This window comes from Rattus norvegicus, chromosome 13 (assembly GCF_021556685.1).
Source record: "Rattus norvegicus strain SHRSP/BbbUtx chromosome 13, alternate assembly SHRSP_T2T, whole genome shotgun sequence".
Taxonomy (NCBI): Eukaryota; Metazoa; Chordata; class Mammalia; order Rodentia; family Muridae; genus Rattus; species Rattus norvegicus.
In genome coordinates, this window is record NC_141546.1 from 81409915 (window position 1) to 81428823 (window position 18909).

Below are 18909 nucleotides of genomic sequence, written 5' to 3' on the forward strand. Positions count from 1 at the left end.
GAAGGAGAAGGAGAAGGAGAAGGAGAAGGAGAAGGAGAAGGAGAAGTGGAAGAAGAAAAGTATTGACTTGCATCAAAGCTTTGTTCTACATCTAAGAGCAAGAAATGCATTCTGCTTCACTCAATATTTGGGTTGATGTTGACCCAGGTCCTGTGTCAAAGATCCAAGGCAGAAGCCATTTTTTGTGACTCTAAGTAATGAGGAGAGCTTAGATTGAGCACTCTCAGTTCATTTTTTTCCTCACACCTTGCATCTGGTGGTAGTTTACTGGGGTAGGTAGATTTATAGGTTTGATTGCTATAGCTCAGTAAAATGACTCTTTGTAAAAGAAACACATGGCTTTAAGATTATAGCCTTGAAATCCTTAACTAATGATAGTAATAATGCAAAACAGGTAAGAAGAGAGTCTGTGCTGACACTTCTCTGATGCTCAGTGTGAAATCAAGAACATAATGTCATGTAAACAAGAACTTGAAGATCTCTTGTGTAGTTCCTTCTCCACACTACTGTATGCCAAGTACCTGAAATTCTACCAGCCATTGGAGTTGGGTTTGAGGCTTCACCAAACAAAGACACCACTGATGAGGCACACAACCTGAATTTCTGGAGCTGTCTTTCCAGCTTGCAAGGAAATTCTATCAGAGTCTCCTTTCCTCGGCTATTGTTTATGGCCTTTATAACCTTGGGGTGGGGCCTAGTGAGTACCATTCTTTTCAGGAACTTCCTGGGCCTTGCAAGCTTCATTGTCTTCAGTGTTATGAGTTTTGCTTCAAAGCACTACCTTCCCATCTCCATTCAGGAAAGAAATTTCAGTTTCCAGGAAATAGCTACACAACAGAAGGGGTAATGGCTGATGGATAATTGTTTCACAGTGAACAGTCTACTGCAGTCTTAATGTTCTGGAGCATCAAGACCAAGGCTGTCACAGAAGATATGTTTAGTATATGGCCATTGCTTAGAAGAGTCTCCCATAGAAACCTCTTTCTCATCTTAGGACATAGATCATTGTGGAAAATATGTTTTTTAATTTTTTTATTTTGAAATTCTCAAGTTTACAAAAGGTCTGAAAGATTAGTGCTATGAACAGTTGTACAACTTTTAACCAGAATCACCATCTGTGAAAATTCTCTCCCTAGCACTTTTCTGTTGTATCTCTTGCTCTGTCTCTCACCTGCAGATAAACTTAAACATATACTGCAAATAAAATGCCCACATTATGGTACTTAACTCCTACTTTCCCCTATCTCTTAGAAATAAGAATGTTCTGTTGCATAAACACAATGCTATTATACCACACAGTATCACCATTATACAATATTCATTATTCAATAAGACCATGTATACATTAAAATCCCCTCGTTTATGTTAGAGTTGTCATTTAGTGTTCAGATATTTTCATTGATCATTATAGCACTGTAGTCTCCTTTATTTGGAATAGAGCTAAGATTTACTGGGAATGTTGATTCTTTTTCTCTCATTTTTTCAGTTGTTCCTTAATTTAATTCATGCTAAACATTTTGGCAGCAGTATGAAATATCTGTTCCTAGTGCAACACATCAGGAGCTGCAATGTGTCAGGTCGACTGGTAGCCCGTTTACAAATGGTGCTGTTTGATTAAGTGGTAAGTTGACGAACATCACATCTTTCTACTAATAAATCTTTCTCAGGTGGCACTGGCTTACAATCTCAACAAATGGTAGTAAAAATGCATGAACATGAGGCCATCCCAGACTGCTTGCACACTGAGACCGAGTCTTAAAAGTAAGAATCAACCAAACAAACAAACAACTGTTGGAAACAGCTATGATTTTCTAGGGGGTCAGAACGGGGAAGATGCTTTGAGACTGTCAAATGTACTTTTAAGGTTTATTGTTGCTTAAACAGTCTCTCTGAGATTTTAGTAAACCAAATTCATTCCGCTTTTAATTATTCTTCATGGTCATGTTACATCTAAGCTTCTCAAATTATTTCAAATGACGTTTGCAATAAAATGGTAGTAAATGTACCTTTTCAGCCTCTCCTTATAAAGTCATCGTTGGAGTATTTCTGTGTGCATTTGAAAATCCAGTTGTAAAACTTGCCTAATAAACATGTTTCCCCTTATTCTTAACTAATCTTAAGATACATGGCTTAATTAAAACTAGTTGCATAAATATTTATGTCAATATGAGGTTACACACTTGTGAGATGCATGATAACTAATACGGAAATAAAGAAAAAACTGACAACACAAACACTTTTGACCCAGAACAGATGAGAGAGGGAGGCCCGAGAGTGTTTGACCACACGGGTTCTCAGGGGCTTGAGTATCCGTTCTCTCTGAGTGAGGATGGCAGCCCGAGCCCCAGCCCATTTTCCTGGCCCCTGTAGACGGTACTGGTAGGAGGTGCAAGGACCATAGAAGATTTCCTTGGCCAGCTTTGTATCCCAGAGGAGAAGAGAGAGTAAATTAGGTTTGACACCTATCTCAGAAGCAATTTCATCCATGTAGTCGATGAACTGTACTCGGCGGCTAGAGTCTTTGAGATTTTTAATAGCGCTGGAGTGGGAACAGAAACACACAAGCATTAGATATTTCAGTCACCACTGTCCCCGAGATTCCAGTACAATTTGCTTTTATTTGCTTCTTCGCTGCTTTAGACTTGTCAAATCTTAATTTAATACACTCTCCTCAACTCCCTTAGGCACACTATGGTCTCTTAACACATGACGTAAATCTCTGAGGGTTTTAAAGTTCCCACATACCCAGCAGAGTGACTGGCATATATAAAAAGGAGTGACATATCTGGATTTCCCTTGTAGATACAGAATCCAATTCTATCGTAAGAATTAAATTACCAAGGAGTATACAAGTCACAGTGTATGAAACGCCATTGCTTACTTCATGGTTCCAAACTGCGTAAAGTGTCTTCTCCATGTACTAATTCTGTGTACAGTTCTTCCTTTGGATATTCCTAGATAACTATAAGTTACTATCTATTTTTTTGTAATTTTCAAATACTCGAGAAATAGAAGCTCCTCTGCAAGCAGGCACAGTGGCACACACTGGTAGTTCCAGTGCCCAGGAGGTCAAGGAAAGAGAATCATAGTAAGTGCAAGGTCAACCTGGGCTATGCAGTGAGTTCAAAGCTAGCTTAGGCTATGAAATGAGGCCCTATCTCAAAATAAAAGAATACAAAACCAAGAAACCACTCTTTTAAATTATCTCTGGGGGTTGGGAGGACCACAAATAGAAAGTGCGTCAATTTAAAAAAAATTAGAACTTTTCACAATGTTGAGAGGAGATAAATTTGTATCATTTAAGATAAACATAATAAAAAATAAGTTAGAAATAGATGCAATAAGGCTAAGGAAAGCAGCACTAAAGCGCTTATTACCGAATTCATGTTTGCAGAGGAAGAGTGGCCATTATTGATCTTACTCAGCTGTGAACCTGTCAGGCAAGCCCTGTGCCCACTGGTACGTCAACAGCAAGACTGATCAGGGAGCATCCAACCAGCCTCTGACTGGATCTGAGGCCTGCTCCTCAGGAGGAGACTTATGCCTCATCCTCTAAGCTCCGTCATATGACAAGCTCCAGGAATGACAAGTTTCGAGGCGATAGGAGAGAATTTACTATTTTGTAGTTAAACTTGTGTGGCTCCAAACTACCTTCTAGACATTTGTGTTTCTACTCTTAGGCAAATATTGCTACTCTCAGCCTTGATCGAGCAGTTTCCCTTTGTAAGGAGTGGTGGTGAATTCATGACTGCTGGGTCTGAGAACAAGCAATGGCTAAGTGCTCAACCCTAGGCAGGGTATGTGTATTACCCTCTCTAAGGGTTAGGGAATACCAGAGAGGACCAGAAGATAAACCAGATCCACTGGGAGACAAAGAGAAGGGCTGCAGAATGCTATTTTCTAGGTATGATCCACCCTTCTTTGTTCTGCTTTTAAAAAATTAAAAATTTAAAAAATGACACAGGGTTACCTAAGAGAACTTTCATACAAGTATATGATGTATTTTGAGCATACGACCCTGACCTCCCTACCCTTCCTTTCTCACCCCATTGTTCTCTCTAGTTACCCATATTGCTTTGTTCCTATTTCCAAGTCACCGGTACATATGACTGTATTTATCTGTACTGTCTGGGACCAACAAATGAGAGAAAAATACAACACCCTTTTCATTTATATATCTATTCTTGCAAGTGGTGTACTTTATTCTACTTTAGATTGAACATAATACACAACTTCACCTTATTCCTCCGGACATTGCATTCCTAACCGAGCTAACTGTGACTAGGGCTTGCCGGACATACTAATATGCAGTTTGACTCCATGCTGTGCTGGCCTAGAGTCTTTTGGGTAAATTCTGAGAAGTGATATATCTGGTCGGTATAGGTTTAATTTCTTTTTTAACCTCTATTCTTATTTCCACAGTGAGTTTATTTTCGACTCATCATGCAGACTTGGTGTTCTGTGGTTATTTAACACATCGTGTCAGATTTAGGTTCCACAATCAGACCCACGTGAAAAATGTCAACAGAATATCACTAAGCTAAGCTTATTATATTAGGGCACATGTAGGTGTAAACTATATAAAAAGCAAAACCAAATATCCCCCTCTGAACAGGTTTCATTTACTTTAACAGAAAATTAGGCTCCTTACTCTTTGTCTGCTTGATGCTTTCTGTAGATGTCGGCCATCATGGCTTTCTTTGGGGGTAACTTTTGGAGTCCTGAGAAAACAATATATAAGTATTGGAGGGTTGACACGTGGACCAAGGTACACACATAAACAAAAATAATGATTCTGAAATAGAACAGAATCTCCAGACCTCTATAAAATTAATAATCAAAGCCTCAAGGTAAAAACCTTGCAAAGGAAGAGAATTTCTTCTACACCATCATGCCCAGGAGGTCACTTCTTAAGTTATTTAGCTTTCTTTTCAGATAAATAGCGTTTCAGTGTACACTCAACATTCCTGAATACTATGAATACCTTTCAGGTGTTTTGAATAGTCTTCCAAAGATCCTCAACCCAAACTGGGACCTGACTCAAAGTTTCATGTATCTGAACATTGCCTAACATTGAGCTTACATTCCAAATGCATTTTCCCTGTCTTTTGAGTTGAGAACATCTCTTAGTTTTTCCGAAATCATACACTGATAGAAACGACCCCTGAACTGGGATAACTACATTTTGAAAGGAGAGTAAGTAATTGCTGACAGAAATTCTGTATGTACGAATGTGTCACGGACAAAGAACATCAAACCAACAGAATGTTAAATTATGCTAGAAAGACAGGACAGTTGTAGACATGATGCTTATAGACTGTTTGCCTTGTTCTTTCAGCAGGTGTCATACGGAATTAGTATCTGCAAAAATATGACCTACACACAAGTATCCTCAGATGTTTCAAAAGACATTTTTAAGCATGAGTATGCAAAGCATGAAAAGGAACAGGACTGCAGAATCGAAAGCTCATGAAGCACACTTTAAATTACTACTGTACATGTATACATACATTGCGAAACATCAATTGTTCTACAAATACACCAAATGAAAAGGAACTTACTCAATGAAATACACATGTGTCCTTTTCCATGCATCAGTGTTTATAATAATTCTAAGTGGCCCGTTAATATAAAATAAGTTGTATGTATACATACACACATGTATATGTATGTATGTATATACATATACATATATCCCATATGCCTATATTGAGTGGATAAGAATATGGAGTGCTATATTTTAAGTGAAGAAAATGACTGTAAAAACAAGGATTCATTTGACAATATGGTGCTAAGAGGAAGAAGCCAGACATCACACAGTGCATAGTCATCCAGCATTCCTCCTTCAATTCCTTTAGATTACTGTGTTCTACTGCCCACCTCTACTATATTTTTACTTGTGTTGTGAGACCATAGGTTCCTATTTATTTTCCTTGTGCACACTTCATTTTGGCCAAGGCTTTCTCCACCCATTTTTTTTCCTCCCTTCACATCTCTCCTCTATCTGCTTGAACTGCCCTGCCCCCAGTGTCCATATAATCTATAATTCCATTTGCACAAAGGAAGATTAAAGCTGCCTATCAGAAATGAACATTGTTTTCTTCGGTGATACTGGAGAAAGGTGAGGCTGGAAATGCATAAAGAGGGAGTTTCTGAATTTTAGTTATTCCATTTGTTTTTTTTATCTACTTCGCAGTTGATTGTGTATGTGTATACACATAGTTGTATGTATATTTGATTCGTGAAAATTGTTCAGTGTGTGGTATATGTGCTTCTGGATGTGTATATTTTACTAGACTAGTTCATCAGATAAATTTTCTTTACCAAAAGGCAATTCAATATGAAGAGAAGACCCAAAGTATAATAAATGTTGTAAGAAATTGTGTAACTACTTTCTCATATGTTCATTATCATATTATCCATTTGATGGAAGTCAGCAAAGAAGACATAGTCATCAGGACAAACAGAAGCAAGAAATACAGAAAACAGAAACATAGAGCTATGCTGTAGAGCTTTGAAAAAGCTTCAAATGGGTTCACCTGAAACTTCAAAAAATAAATGGCATAAGAGAAGTTTCAGGAGCCACTATTTCCACTTCACCATGGAAACATGTTCAAATCTCGCTTGGGGAATTGCCACATTAATGAGTGCTGAGGCCTTAGCAAGGACGTTTGTCACAGTGTGTCAGACTGAGGAGGAACTGTCCTCATAAGGAAGAACCCTGGCTACTCATTAAATAAAGTATAGAAAACTTGGTCAAGATTGTTTGGGGCCTCGAGGGGAAGGCTGTATGTGATTCAATCTCAGAGGCTGCCAGGCAATTCCTCGCAAACTGACCTTGATTTCATTCTACTAGTCAACCTGTTCTGCTCAGAAGCATCACTTTGGGTAATTATTTGGGAACAAATTGAGAATATGAACCACAAACTTGGAGTTGCTTACTACATATCTGAAATGTGTCCCGGGGGTTCATATCTTGTTTGTTTTCCTACTTTGGATCATTTCTGTGTCCATAAAACCTTACCCTAAATTAGTTTCTGCTGAAAAGAAACAGATAAGTAGACAGTCACATTAAAATATGCCCTCATTATGATTTTCTTGGTTTTACAGTTTTTGTAATTTGTGTTTTCAGTTTTAATAGAATTCTCTTGGAAATGAAGTATCAACCTTGAGAGGAACCCATGGTAGTTTACTTTTAATGGTGAAATTTCAGACAATTTAGTAGAATGAGAGAAGCCAACAGAATAGTAGACCTCTGTGTTACTTTTAAAATCACAGAGAATTTGGATCACACTCTACTCATGGGAAGACAGGTACATACCTGTGAACACACGCACAACCCATCGGCTTTGGAGCTCAGACGTGGGAATGATGGCTCCTGCTGGCTGTAGGATTCCAATGAAAGCTAGAGTTGGCTTCTCTAGCTCAGGAGGGAAGACATATTTAAACATGGAGTACTGGCTGTCTAGTATTCCTGAGTCATCACTCAAGAAAGGGAATGTCAATTTATAGCCTGTGGCAAAGATGACAACGTCTATGTTCTCCTCGGTTCCATCCTCAAAGATGGCTGATGTTGAAGTGAACGTTTTAACATTTGTTTTTATCTTTACTTTTCCAGTAATGATATGACTTGGCAGGTCATCACTGAGAACTGTTCGGTGGTCAAGAATTCTGTGTATAAGGAGATAGGTATACAACTTTTTAATAAAAATGCAGAAGCATAGGCAAAAGCTGTGGGAAATGTTGCACAGCATCAGCGATTTTCATTCTGCTTTTCGGCATCCTCAGAAGGCCACATAGATCATTAGTAAAGAGCTGGTCGTCTGATTCAGAACTGAACTGTGATACTTGTTCAGTCTCTCATCCATTGGGAGACCTTGGACCAGCCATGAAACATTTTGATTTCACTTTCCTAATTGTAGAACTGTAAGAATGTTGTAACACCAGATCAGATTTGTTAATATATACCAAATATCTTTAGATAATAATATTTTTTCAAGGAATAAAGTGTTTTCATCATTTAATGAGTCAGGAACTCACTATGTAACCCTGGCTGGCCTGGAACTCACTTTGTAGTTCAGGCTTCTCTTTAACTGACAGAGGTCTGTCTGCCTTTCCCTCCCAAGTGATGGCTGACAGAGGTCTGTCTGCCTTTCCCCCCCAAGTGATTGGATTAAATGTATGTTAATTTTTGCTGTATTTATTTACTCTTGATACTATGTAAAATTAGTTGACATTAATATTTTATTCATTTATTGATTTATTTTATGTATTTAGCGATCTCACCCTCTCTCTCTCTCTCTCTCTCTCTCTCTCTCTCTCTCTGTGTATGTGTGTGTGTGTGTGTGTGTGTGTGTGTGTGTGTGTGTGTGTGTTTGTGAAGATGTGGAGATCAGAAGGCAACTTGTGGAAATGATTCTCTCCTTGTACCACGTGAGCTCCAGTTTCAGGCTGCGTGACAAGTGCCTTTACTTGCTGAACTAGCCTGCTACCCCAGTTGCTATTATTTTTAAAGACCTAAAAGATACATCTGCAACATTTAAAAATGAATCTTGAATGAGAATATTTGTGACTAGTGGCACTGAGACCTTTGGTCAATTTTAATTGAAGGCTTTAGTTATGAATTAGTATTAGTCTCCTGTTCATATATTAATACAAAAGTAATATTATTAAACCTATCTCATATATTCTGAATACTTTCTTCCCTAAAAAGAAATCAAAGTTATACATCTGACCTTGGTTAAGCACAAAACTATGTATGTATACTTCCAGATATCTATTCATATTGATTTTCTGTTTTCATTAATTCAAACCTTTATTATATTTTCCTGGAATTAAACTTTTATTTATTTATTTATTTATTTATTTATTTATTTATTTATTTATGCCCATTAAGTGTGCTGCAGTGCATGTGTGGAGGTCAAAGAGTAACTTGTGGGAGTCAGTTCCCTCTTCCCATCATGTGGATTCTAGGGGTCAAATTCTGATCATCAGGGTTGGGAGTGAGTACCCCTATCCACTGAGCCATCTCTCCACCCATAGGATTTGAAATTTTAATACATGTCTTAGTGGGGAGAAGAAGAAGGAGAGGGAGAGAAGGAGAGGGGAGAAGAAGGGAAAAGAAGAAGGGAGAAGAGAGAGGGGAAGAGGATAGGGGAGAAGGGAGAAGGAGCAGGAGGGAGAGGAGGAAGAGGAGGAGAAAGAGAAAACACAGATGCAGATGCAGAAGCAGAAGCAGAAGCAGCAGAGGAAAAGGTGCCCACAAAGTCATAAGAGTCAGGGAAGGCAGTCGTGGGATCAGAGAAATAGACAGAACTGGCTGGTGTTGTGTGAGGTAAAAGAAAGAAAGCTAAGGATTCTCAAGTACAGAATGAGTTTTGGAAAGATGTCTATAAACATTGCAATTTTCAGTGTTAAGGGCTATCTTGACTGGGGCTGGTAATCATGCAAATGGGATAGGACAAAAAGTCAGTGCAAGTGAAGAGGTCGAAGGGCATGAGGTTGTTGTATATGGGTAATGGTCTTGGTTGATGGTGGGTTTAAAGGTAAGCATGCAATCAGAGTTCTTAATTTAGAGAGTGAACACACGGTAGTTCACAGAAGATGGTAGGAAAGCAAGAGAGTGTGGCATATTGACCTTGTGTGAATTTCAAATAAGTCAAGGCTTTAAAGTCTTCACTTCCCCAGCTGTACAACTCTCACACCTCAGTGGAGTGGTTCTCAATCTGTGGGTTACAACCTCCCCTCCAAGGGGAGACATATCAGATATCCTGCATACCAGGTATTTACATTAAAATTCATAACAATAGCAAAATTTACAGTTAGGAAGTAGCAACAAAAATAATTTCATGGTTGGGAGTCACCCACCAAAACACAAGGAACTGTTACAGCATCAGAGAGGTTGAAGGTCACTACGTTAGTGGGGTCACAAAGAGCTTTCAATAAGAAGGAAATAATTTGGATATTCCTCATAAAAACAAATACTGTGTGGAATTAATGGAATTGCTCCTCCCAAATATGAGGACATATTTAATTGACTTAACTATTCCAGTTACTCAAAAGTATTGTCTGCTTCAAATTCACAACTTTACCTGTGCTGGGGCAGCAGCCCGAAATTGGCGTGGTTAAACCTTGCATTTAACTTTTTCTCCATCTGTCTGTTGATCAGGTATCTGGGGCAGAACTTTTGGACAGCTCTATTATAACGTGTGAAGAGTGAGGCGTCCATGGGGTTCCCATGATCCCAAACTCGACTCCATACCCATGCCCCTCGTCTTGTGCTGAGGAAAACCTTCAAGAGAGGAGTAGTTGCTTAGTGAGAATTTAGCTGCTAATCAGATCCTCAGAGATTTTTGTTGTTGTTTGGTTGTTTTTGTTTTTAAGTTCTTGTCCCCCTCGCCTTCTTTTCCCTACCCCTAATTGAGCCTCGATGGGAAAGGATGCACCCAATTCTGTAGAGACTTGATGCCCCAGGGACCGGAGATCCGTGTGGGGGGCGCGGGGTAGTTGGAGAGTAGGTGTGTGGGTGGGGGAAGATAAAAGTGGGGGTGAGGATGGGGGAGTACTCGCTCAGAGGCAAAAGGGAGGGGATATGGGGTGAAGAACTCTTGGAGGGAGGACTGGGAAGAGGGGCAACATTTGAAATGTAAATAAATAAAACAATTTTTAAAAAGAATAAAATATATAAAGACTACCACCACCAACCACAAGGTAAAAGATCCACTTACTGAAAGTCATTTCAATTAACTTAATGTTTGTCATGGATCTACCCACCTTGTGACATTTGCCCCTGCTATACTAGATGTCTGAAGTGTCTGAGGTCCCAAAATATAGAGAAAACCCACAACACCGCAATAGGTTATTACATTGAGTGTTAGAAAATAGTATTCAGATTCCATGAGCTCTCTCCCTTGAAATTTCCAAGAGATGAAGAAGCACATGTTTAAAATGTTTGGGATCAAAACAAAAATCGGGTACAGAAATCCACAGTGGAATTTACTCACTTTTTACAACTGGAAAAACCCTAACAAAATGTTTGCAGTGCAAAAAAAGGGGGGGGATATATCTTTTGATAAATTGATAAATATTTTGGTCTATTTTGTGTTATTTAACAGAGACCTTGAAAAGAAAGCTTTTTCTTTTTCTTTTTTTGATGTTACAATCACCAGTGTGATGTCACAGATCAGTGACTCAGGTGTCTCAGAATCATGGCATGGTTAACTTAATTTCCAGTGCTCAGTACTGGAAATCTTGTGTCTTTTCCTACTATGAAGTAGGAATCGAGAGTTAATTTTGACTTGTACGACTGTCCTTCCATGCTCTTTACGAGTAAGCAACAGTTCCTGCAGAGGAAGGATTGCTCCTCCTTTCCTGCATTTATTTCTTCACAGTCTTTGGGAAACTATTAAATCTCTCCTTCACACAGACCAACTATATTTGTGGACATCGATTGCTCTTTAAACTTCATCTCTAATCTGAAACAGCGCCTTGCAGTAAAATTAACTTCATTTAGAGACTTCTCATTTAGCTACCTGTATTTAATTATAAGTTTTCTGACTCTGGTTGGATTGCTGCTTCCCCTACTCCAGTGCATTATGGGCTTGGAGTTTTGCTACTTTGGAATTCTGTGCTTTCTTATCCATATTTAGTCAGCAGAAAAACATGTCCTCACACTCCAAAGGGGAACATGACTGTTAAAGGACGTCTGAGGACGTCTAGACTCACAGTCTCTGCAGGTATCAAGGTTACACCCAAGAGCAAAATCAGGATATGATACCAAACCTGGTCAGCGACCCTGCTGATCTCGCCTGCCACGTCTGCTCCAGAATTCCCAATGCCAATCACGACCACTCTCTTACCCGAAAAAGAGTTTGGGTGTTTGTACTCCCAGCTGTGGAGGCAGCTGCCTTGGAACTTGCTGATTCCTGTGAAGGAAGAATCAAGGCCCTCAAGTCGCAGCAGAAGTAGAAAACACAGCTTGATAAATTTCATTCCTAAGCTTGAAGTTCATGTTATTTTATTCTGTTCTTTGCGCTTGGACTCCATGCCACTGTTAAGGAATATTGTCTTCCAGGGAATAAAGCATTCAAAGGCAGTGACTGGATGGCCAAGACCAAAATTGGAGCAGAGTTTTTTTTTTAAGTAGTTGATGAAAATATACCCTTCTAAGATTTACTCAGTGTGCTAACTCTTTGTCACTTTAGAGTGCTATTGTATTTTTGTAATTTTCTACTCAGAGATATAAGACTGTCTCTTTACTTTTTATAACTCTTCCAAAATCCACGTTTGCAAAGATCCTAAGTAGTGTATTGGTGTTATTCAGAAGCAGCTGAATGCCAGCCACACATTTTTTTTCAGTTGCTTGTTCAATTAATACTGTTTACATGCAGTAGGGGAGTAGAGAGATAGGAGTAGATATAGAAATTAAGAAGAGGAACTAGGGGTTAATATGATCAAAATACAATGTATGGAATGCTCAAAGAACTAATGGAAGGAGTTAACAAAACTCAAAAGAGAAGAAGAATTTAGTTTTGTCATTGGCACCTACCTATAGGGTAGTGAACTACCCCTGGACTCTCCCGTATCAGAGTATTGTACGCAAAACACATAAGACATTATCTGCTACATTTTTCTGGCATGAGAAGAATTTTTTTTAAAATTAAAAAAATGTTTATCTTTATTAACTTGAGTATTTCTTATTTACATTTCGATTGTCATTCCCTTTCCCGGTTTCCCGGCCAACATTCCCCTAACCCCTCCCCCTCTATATGGGTGTTCCCTTCCCTATCCTCCCCCCATTACCGCCCGCCCCCTAACAATCACGTTCACTGGGGGTTCAGTCTTGGCAGGACCAAGGGCTTCCCCTTCCACCGGTACTCTTACTAGGCTATTCACTGCTACCTAAGAGGTTGGAGCCCAGGGTCAGTCCATGTATAGTCTTTAGGTAGTGGCTTAGTCCCTGGAAGCTCTGGTTGCTTGGCATTGTTGTTCATATGGCATCTCGAGCCCCTTCAAGCTCTTCCAGCCCTTTCTCTGATTCCTTCAACGGGGGTCCCGTTCTCAGTTCAGTGGGTTGCTGCTGGCATTCGCCTATGTATTTGCTGTATTCTGACTGTGTCTCTCAGGAGAGATCTACATCCGGTTCCTGTCGGCCTGCACTTCTTTGCTTCATCCATCTTGTCTAATTGGGTGGCTATATATGTATGGGCCACATGTGGGGCAGGCTCTGAATGGGTGTTCTTTCTGCCTCTGTTTTAAACTTTGCCTCCCTATTCCTTGCCAAGGGTATTCTTGTTCCCCTTTTAAAGAAGGAGTGAAGCATTCATTTTAAAATGCAGTTTTAAAGTCCAGGGAGCCCAAAAGTACAGCGAATGGTAGTAATTTTAGTCCGTATTTTACTTAACCCAGGATACTCTGAGATGCTAATATATGGTTATTGGTGAGATTCTCTACTGTGTTTTCTAAGTGTGGTGAATATTTTACAAAGGAAACATCTTAATTTTGTGTGTTTCACATATTAACTGCTCATCAGTGACATCTGGCTAGTGGCCACTCCCTACTCTCTAAAATATAAGCATGGGATAGTAGAAGTTTCAAGGCATTCTGGAAAAATTATACTTCAAAAATTATAATTGTCATAAATTATAAAATTCCATGATTCATAATCTGTCATTCATTGAGTGTTCCAAAGACTTCTAAATTATCTCCACAAGTCCCTACTTCTGTTCTTTTGTTCAGTTTTCCTCATCGTTATCTCTGAAATGGACTGTTTAAAGTCTTTATTCCTGATGCTTCTGATTCAACCATATTCCCCTACTAATGTTCCGCACTCTTGCAGAGATGATTATATACTTGCCTCTTCTGCATGCATGTGCATACATGTGTGCATGCGCACGTATGCATACACACACACACTGAAATGCTTTCCCACTAACTCTTACATGCTTCTCCTAGTCACTCCAAGTGTGGACCAACTCCTGAGCTCTCTCCAGGATTGCCAATCTACTGGCTTTCCTCCACTGCTTCCTCATCCATGAACGTCTCTCCTGGACCTTGTTTGTCCTAGGAACTCTGGTTTACAGCTCTGCCTTTACCTTCTTGCTAGACCTTCCCTGACTGTTCTATGAACTTATGACGCCCCCTCTTGGATCTCCTCTGTATAAACACCGTTTGGCCAATGCCTATGATAGGAGAGGCATTAAGATATTTAGAATCCTAAGGTTTTTCTCACACACACATTAGAGAGATACCTTCAAAGTCTTGTAAAGGAAAGTGCTTCTCAGTGTAGTGACCACTGCAAACCATTATCCCATCAAAAATGTAGGTTTTCTGCGTCTCCCCAGTCTCTACCACCACGTCCCATTGACCAGAAGATGAAAAATCAGGGCGTTTCTTTATACTGCACACCTTTGTCTAGGAAACAAAGAACAAACAAAGCCTTATCTCAAGGAAATTTTTATCCTTTTTCTTTTCCTCCTGTAGAATCCTATGTTTAAGTAGCTCTACATGGCTCCTAGGTACTTAGGAATTGTGTGCACATAAAATTCCTAAGATGATTACATCCCAAATGTCACAGCTTGTTAGAGCACAAATGCATTGGTTTTATTTTCTAGGACTTATGTATATTTACTTTACAAAAATGAGCAAAAACTTAGAATTTGGGTTCCAGCTGAGACAGTGCTCATATGGTGGGCAGATAAGACAAATATATCTTGGCAAATTGTGAGCATGGGGGCAGGTGGGAAATGCAGGCTGAAACTGTGCCCAGCTGGCTCTGTGTGTGGACTTTGCCTTGACCAATGGGAAGGCAGTGGGCGGGGTTTCGCTCCTTACCTGGAACTGGATGTGTTTCAGGAGCCCGAAGTGCCTGGCATACATCCTGAGATACTCCATCATTTTGGAGTTGTGCATGTAGTTGGGGTAATGGTCAGGGATGGGATAGTCGCTGAAGGCTGTCATCTCCTTGGATGTATTGCAGGTTAAAGATTTGTATATCCCAAGATTTCCACTTTTTGATATTTCCTAAAGGAAACAAATTGACCCATGGCTTTGGGCATGCAATATAGAACCAGAACTGAGGTGTTTGAAAAGCCACAAATGGGGTTGGGGATTTAGCTCAGTGGTAGAGCGCTTGCCTAGGAAGCGCAAGGCCCTGGGTTCGGTCCTCAGCTCCGAAAAAAAAAAAAAAAAAAAAGAAAAGCCACAATTTCGTTTTCAGATTTTGTGATAGAATTCACCAGGATGAGGGCATTAGACTCCTCATCTAGGGGGTGGTGGCAACGATTGTTTTATACCAGTATACCAGGAAAGAAAGAGATAGCAGGTTCCAAGTATGCACATAACACAAACTAAGGAAAAAGTAGAAAAATAACACAAAGAAGGATCCAATGAGAAACTACCAATGGGCAAAATCTGTCTCCCAACTGAGGGGATTTCATTTAAGAGAATGTAATAGAGCATGAGACGCTTATTGGATTTGGGTTTAAAATATATTAAAATATAAAGGAATAATGATGACTAAGATAAAAGTGGCGATTAATAAGGACTGCTCTTAATGATCTTATATCGTGCTTCAGTAAGACATACCCAAGTTAAGACTCCCCTTCACCCTTCTCACTCCTGGAGACACTGTGAGATAGGCCCACTCTTTTAAGCTACTACTCTTGACTCTGTAAGCAAGCACACACACCTTTCCTGGTAGTGACATGCCTTCCCAGTAACTAATAAGTGACACAAAGCAACACATGGAATGATTTACAATACAGAAGAAAATGCCACAACTAAGAGTTTGTTCGAGGCAGAAAACTGTTCGCATGCATGTTCTTTGAGTTTCAGAACTCTTAGGCAAAATCTGGATCTCAATATCCTGAATGTTATACGTGGGTTTGTGAGGGACACAAAATTAAATAGAATTGTGCATGTCCCCTAAGACATTTCAAATTTATCGAAAGATTTATCACTAATTTGGAAAGTGTACTTAAGGGACAATTTATGTTTTCAGAGTTTATTTCTGAGTTGAATAGAAACAACTCCCATACACACAGATCATGTCATATTCTGAAAATATTTATAAAATTACCTCATATTTCCACAGTCCTCCAATGTCACTCCTCTTCTCAAAACATGTAGGTTCCAGTCCCTCATCCAGACAGCACTTAATGGCGCCCAATCCACTGACCCCTGCACCAATCACTGCTACTTTTTTTACCCCCATGGTTTCTGGAACTAAGAAGAATTATTTCACTTGGTTTTGAGCAGCGATGCCCAGGCTCATCACCGTGTTTGTGTCCAACCTCGTTCATTTTAGCCTTGACAGATTTCGAGGCCACAACTTTAACTGCTTTTATTATACCTTATATTATCTTGGCATATATATTCTATTTTAATTCTATATTATGTAACTTTTTCTCCATTTCAGAACACTCTGCACCCACATATTCAAACAACAACAGATGGAAATTTTTCTTAAAATGTACATTTCTACATTTCGTTGTTATCTCTTAGAAACCTATTCTTTTGTAACGAGAGACAGAAAAGGAGATCTGGATTGGGAGGGAGGAACCGAGAGGAGTAAAAGGAGGGGAGACGGTACTTAGGATCTATTGTGAGAGAAAAATCATCTATCTTCAACTATTTTTTAAAATGCAACGAGAATTCTAACACATGATACATGTGATCTCAGCGACTCTATCTGGCTCCCAAGGCTCTTGGCAAGTGAGGCTTCACCTTGCCCTTCCGTCTCGCCCGACACTGCTCTTGCTGCTTTCCTGTCAGCATGCAACCACAGAGCACTGTGACCATCTTCCTCTGGTGTCTTCCTGCTTATTTCTCCTTCTGTACAGAGATTATGATCTTTTCCAACTACGGCCATCTGTAATTTTCACTGCTATCTTCTCTTCTCACAGCTGACAAAACACAGCTCCGCACTTCACTCTACATTCTAATTCCCCTTTAACGTGATTAGAGTATACCATGCCTCTTCCTCACTTAGGTGGTGACATGTGAATATAGGGACATCACATTCTCTGAGAGTAAATGTCATGGTGCCAGAGGGCAGTGTAGGGACTCAATGACAAGTAGGTCCGGTTTCTTGAAGGCCAAGAACTGTTTTTCCTAGTCTTGTCTCCATAGAGGGATTCCCAGTGTGCTTCTGTTTTAAGAGCCACTTTCAGGTATTCTTGTTTCTTCCTCTCACTCTACGCTATGACTATTAAAAATGACTTATGTGTATGGTGTGTTTCGCCTACATGTATGTCTGGGCACCACTTGAATGCCTGGTGCCAGCCAAAGTCAGAAGGTGTGGGCGTCCATGGAATTGGAGTTACAGGGAGTTGTTGAGTCACCAATAGGTGTTAGAAATGGATGGGGTCCTTTGCAAGAGCAGCCAGTGCTCTTAACCTTTGAGCGTCCTCTTTAGCCCTCATACATTTGAGGAATGGCCCTACTGAGGTGGGTTAAAACTCTGCTGTTCTATTTTAGGAACTGAAGCAAGAGTGGGGCTCCCCTGTCTCTTTTTCTGAGGTTCTTGCTTCTGGTCTTGAAGGGGACGGAATATACAGCGGTCATCCATACAAATGATAAGCTATCTGAAGTGTTCAGTCTCTCAGCTCTGTAGCTTTCAAAGTATAATGGAAGAAAAGAACAGTAATCCTGTTCAGGTTGAAGCGTTAGTCACATTCTGCAGCTTGGAGTGTATAGGGAGGCATGGGCTTTGTGAAATAAAGCCACTGTGGTGTCTTAATGCCCAGCTTTCTTTCTTTTTCTCTCTTATTAGAACTAGTAAGTGATATTTTATATATATATATATATATATATATATATGTGTGTGTGTGTATTTTTAAAAAGTAAGATGTATATATTTATATAAAGTAATACATATAGATTTAAAAAGTAATATATACATATATAACATACTACATAAAACACATTGCTTTATAAAACAATTTATGAATCATAATCACATAGGATTTTCTATATATAATTTTTAAATGGATAGTTTAGATTTTCTTCCACTATTATTAGTGAACCAAAGCTTTCTTTTTGATGCATCTTTTCTTACTATAAAGGTAATTCTGCTTCATCTGCATCTGTTATATCTATCATTCTTGGGCTCCAAGGACACAGGCATCACTCTTGGAATGGTGCCTGGGGCATTGTACCTGTTTGTCAGCGAATGAGTCTGCTGGGCTCCCTACCTGCTTGTATATGCTCTTTCCATTCCGTTAGCTGTCATTTCTGATTTCCCCCCTCTTTCCCTTAATTTAACGTCCATATAAAATTTCAATAGAACAGACTTGTATTAAGCAAGCATAAGGTAAACTGAAACAGTTTATATATTGTGAGGAACATTTGGTTGGAACCACATGCACCAGGGTAGCAGTCGGGATGGTACAGAGTGAAACCTACATGCCAAGCTGAGAACTGCTACGTCACAAGAGTATATAGTAGGTGCTCATTTAAATTGCATTTTAATCTAGGAAGAAAAACTATTTTAGATCAAGAGATCCTGGCAATTCGGAGCTATAGTTTCGCAGTTGGAGAAGAATGGTCAAAAATGAATGCAATATGAATTTAGGGAAGAGGAGACAGAGGAAGGCAGGGAAATCTATGGAAGTGGCTTACTAAGCACAATCCCTTGGTGTCCCCAAAGTACTGTTGTCCAACTTACAGTCTTCGAGGAGGGGGGTTGTCCTTTTACTGGATTCAGCGGTGTTGGTTTTCCTGCCCTTGATCCCTCAAGTCGGGTGCTTATGTACCCTGGTGTGCTCAGGGATTGTGAGCAGAGCAGAGCTGCAGTCAGATCTCCTTGCCGCTCCCTGTGGTTCCTTTCCTGGGTGGCTTCTCCCTGTAGAAGAGTTGAGCTACTGTTAGTTCCTTCCTGTTCTCAATCCGCTTTTATGTTAATCTCGT

General features: G+C 39.7%; 1 protein-coding gene across 1 annotated transcript; it reads right to left on the reverse strand.

Moving 5' to 3' along the window:
- Positions 1–1017: 1017 nt before the first annotated feature.
- Positions 1018–18844, reverse strand: Fmol (flavin containing dimethylaniline monoxygenase like). Its single transcript, XM_087581878.1, has 9 exons — positions 18668–18844; positions 16079–16224; positions 14833–15021; positions 14250–14412; positions 11782–11924; positions 10092–10291; positions 7322–7671; positions 4652–4721; positions 1018–2539 (listed from the first exon to the last, which is right to left on the reverse strand). The coding sequence occupies exons 2-9, from the start codon at positions 16211–16213 to the stop codon at positions 2173–2175; spliced, it is 1617 nt and encodes a 538-aa protein (XP_087438004.1). The 5' UTR covers positions 16214–16224; positions 18668–18844; the 3' UTR covers positions 1018–2172.
- Positions 18845–18909: the final 65 nt, after the last annotated feature.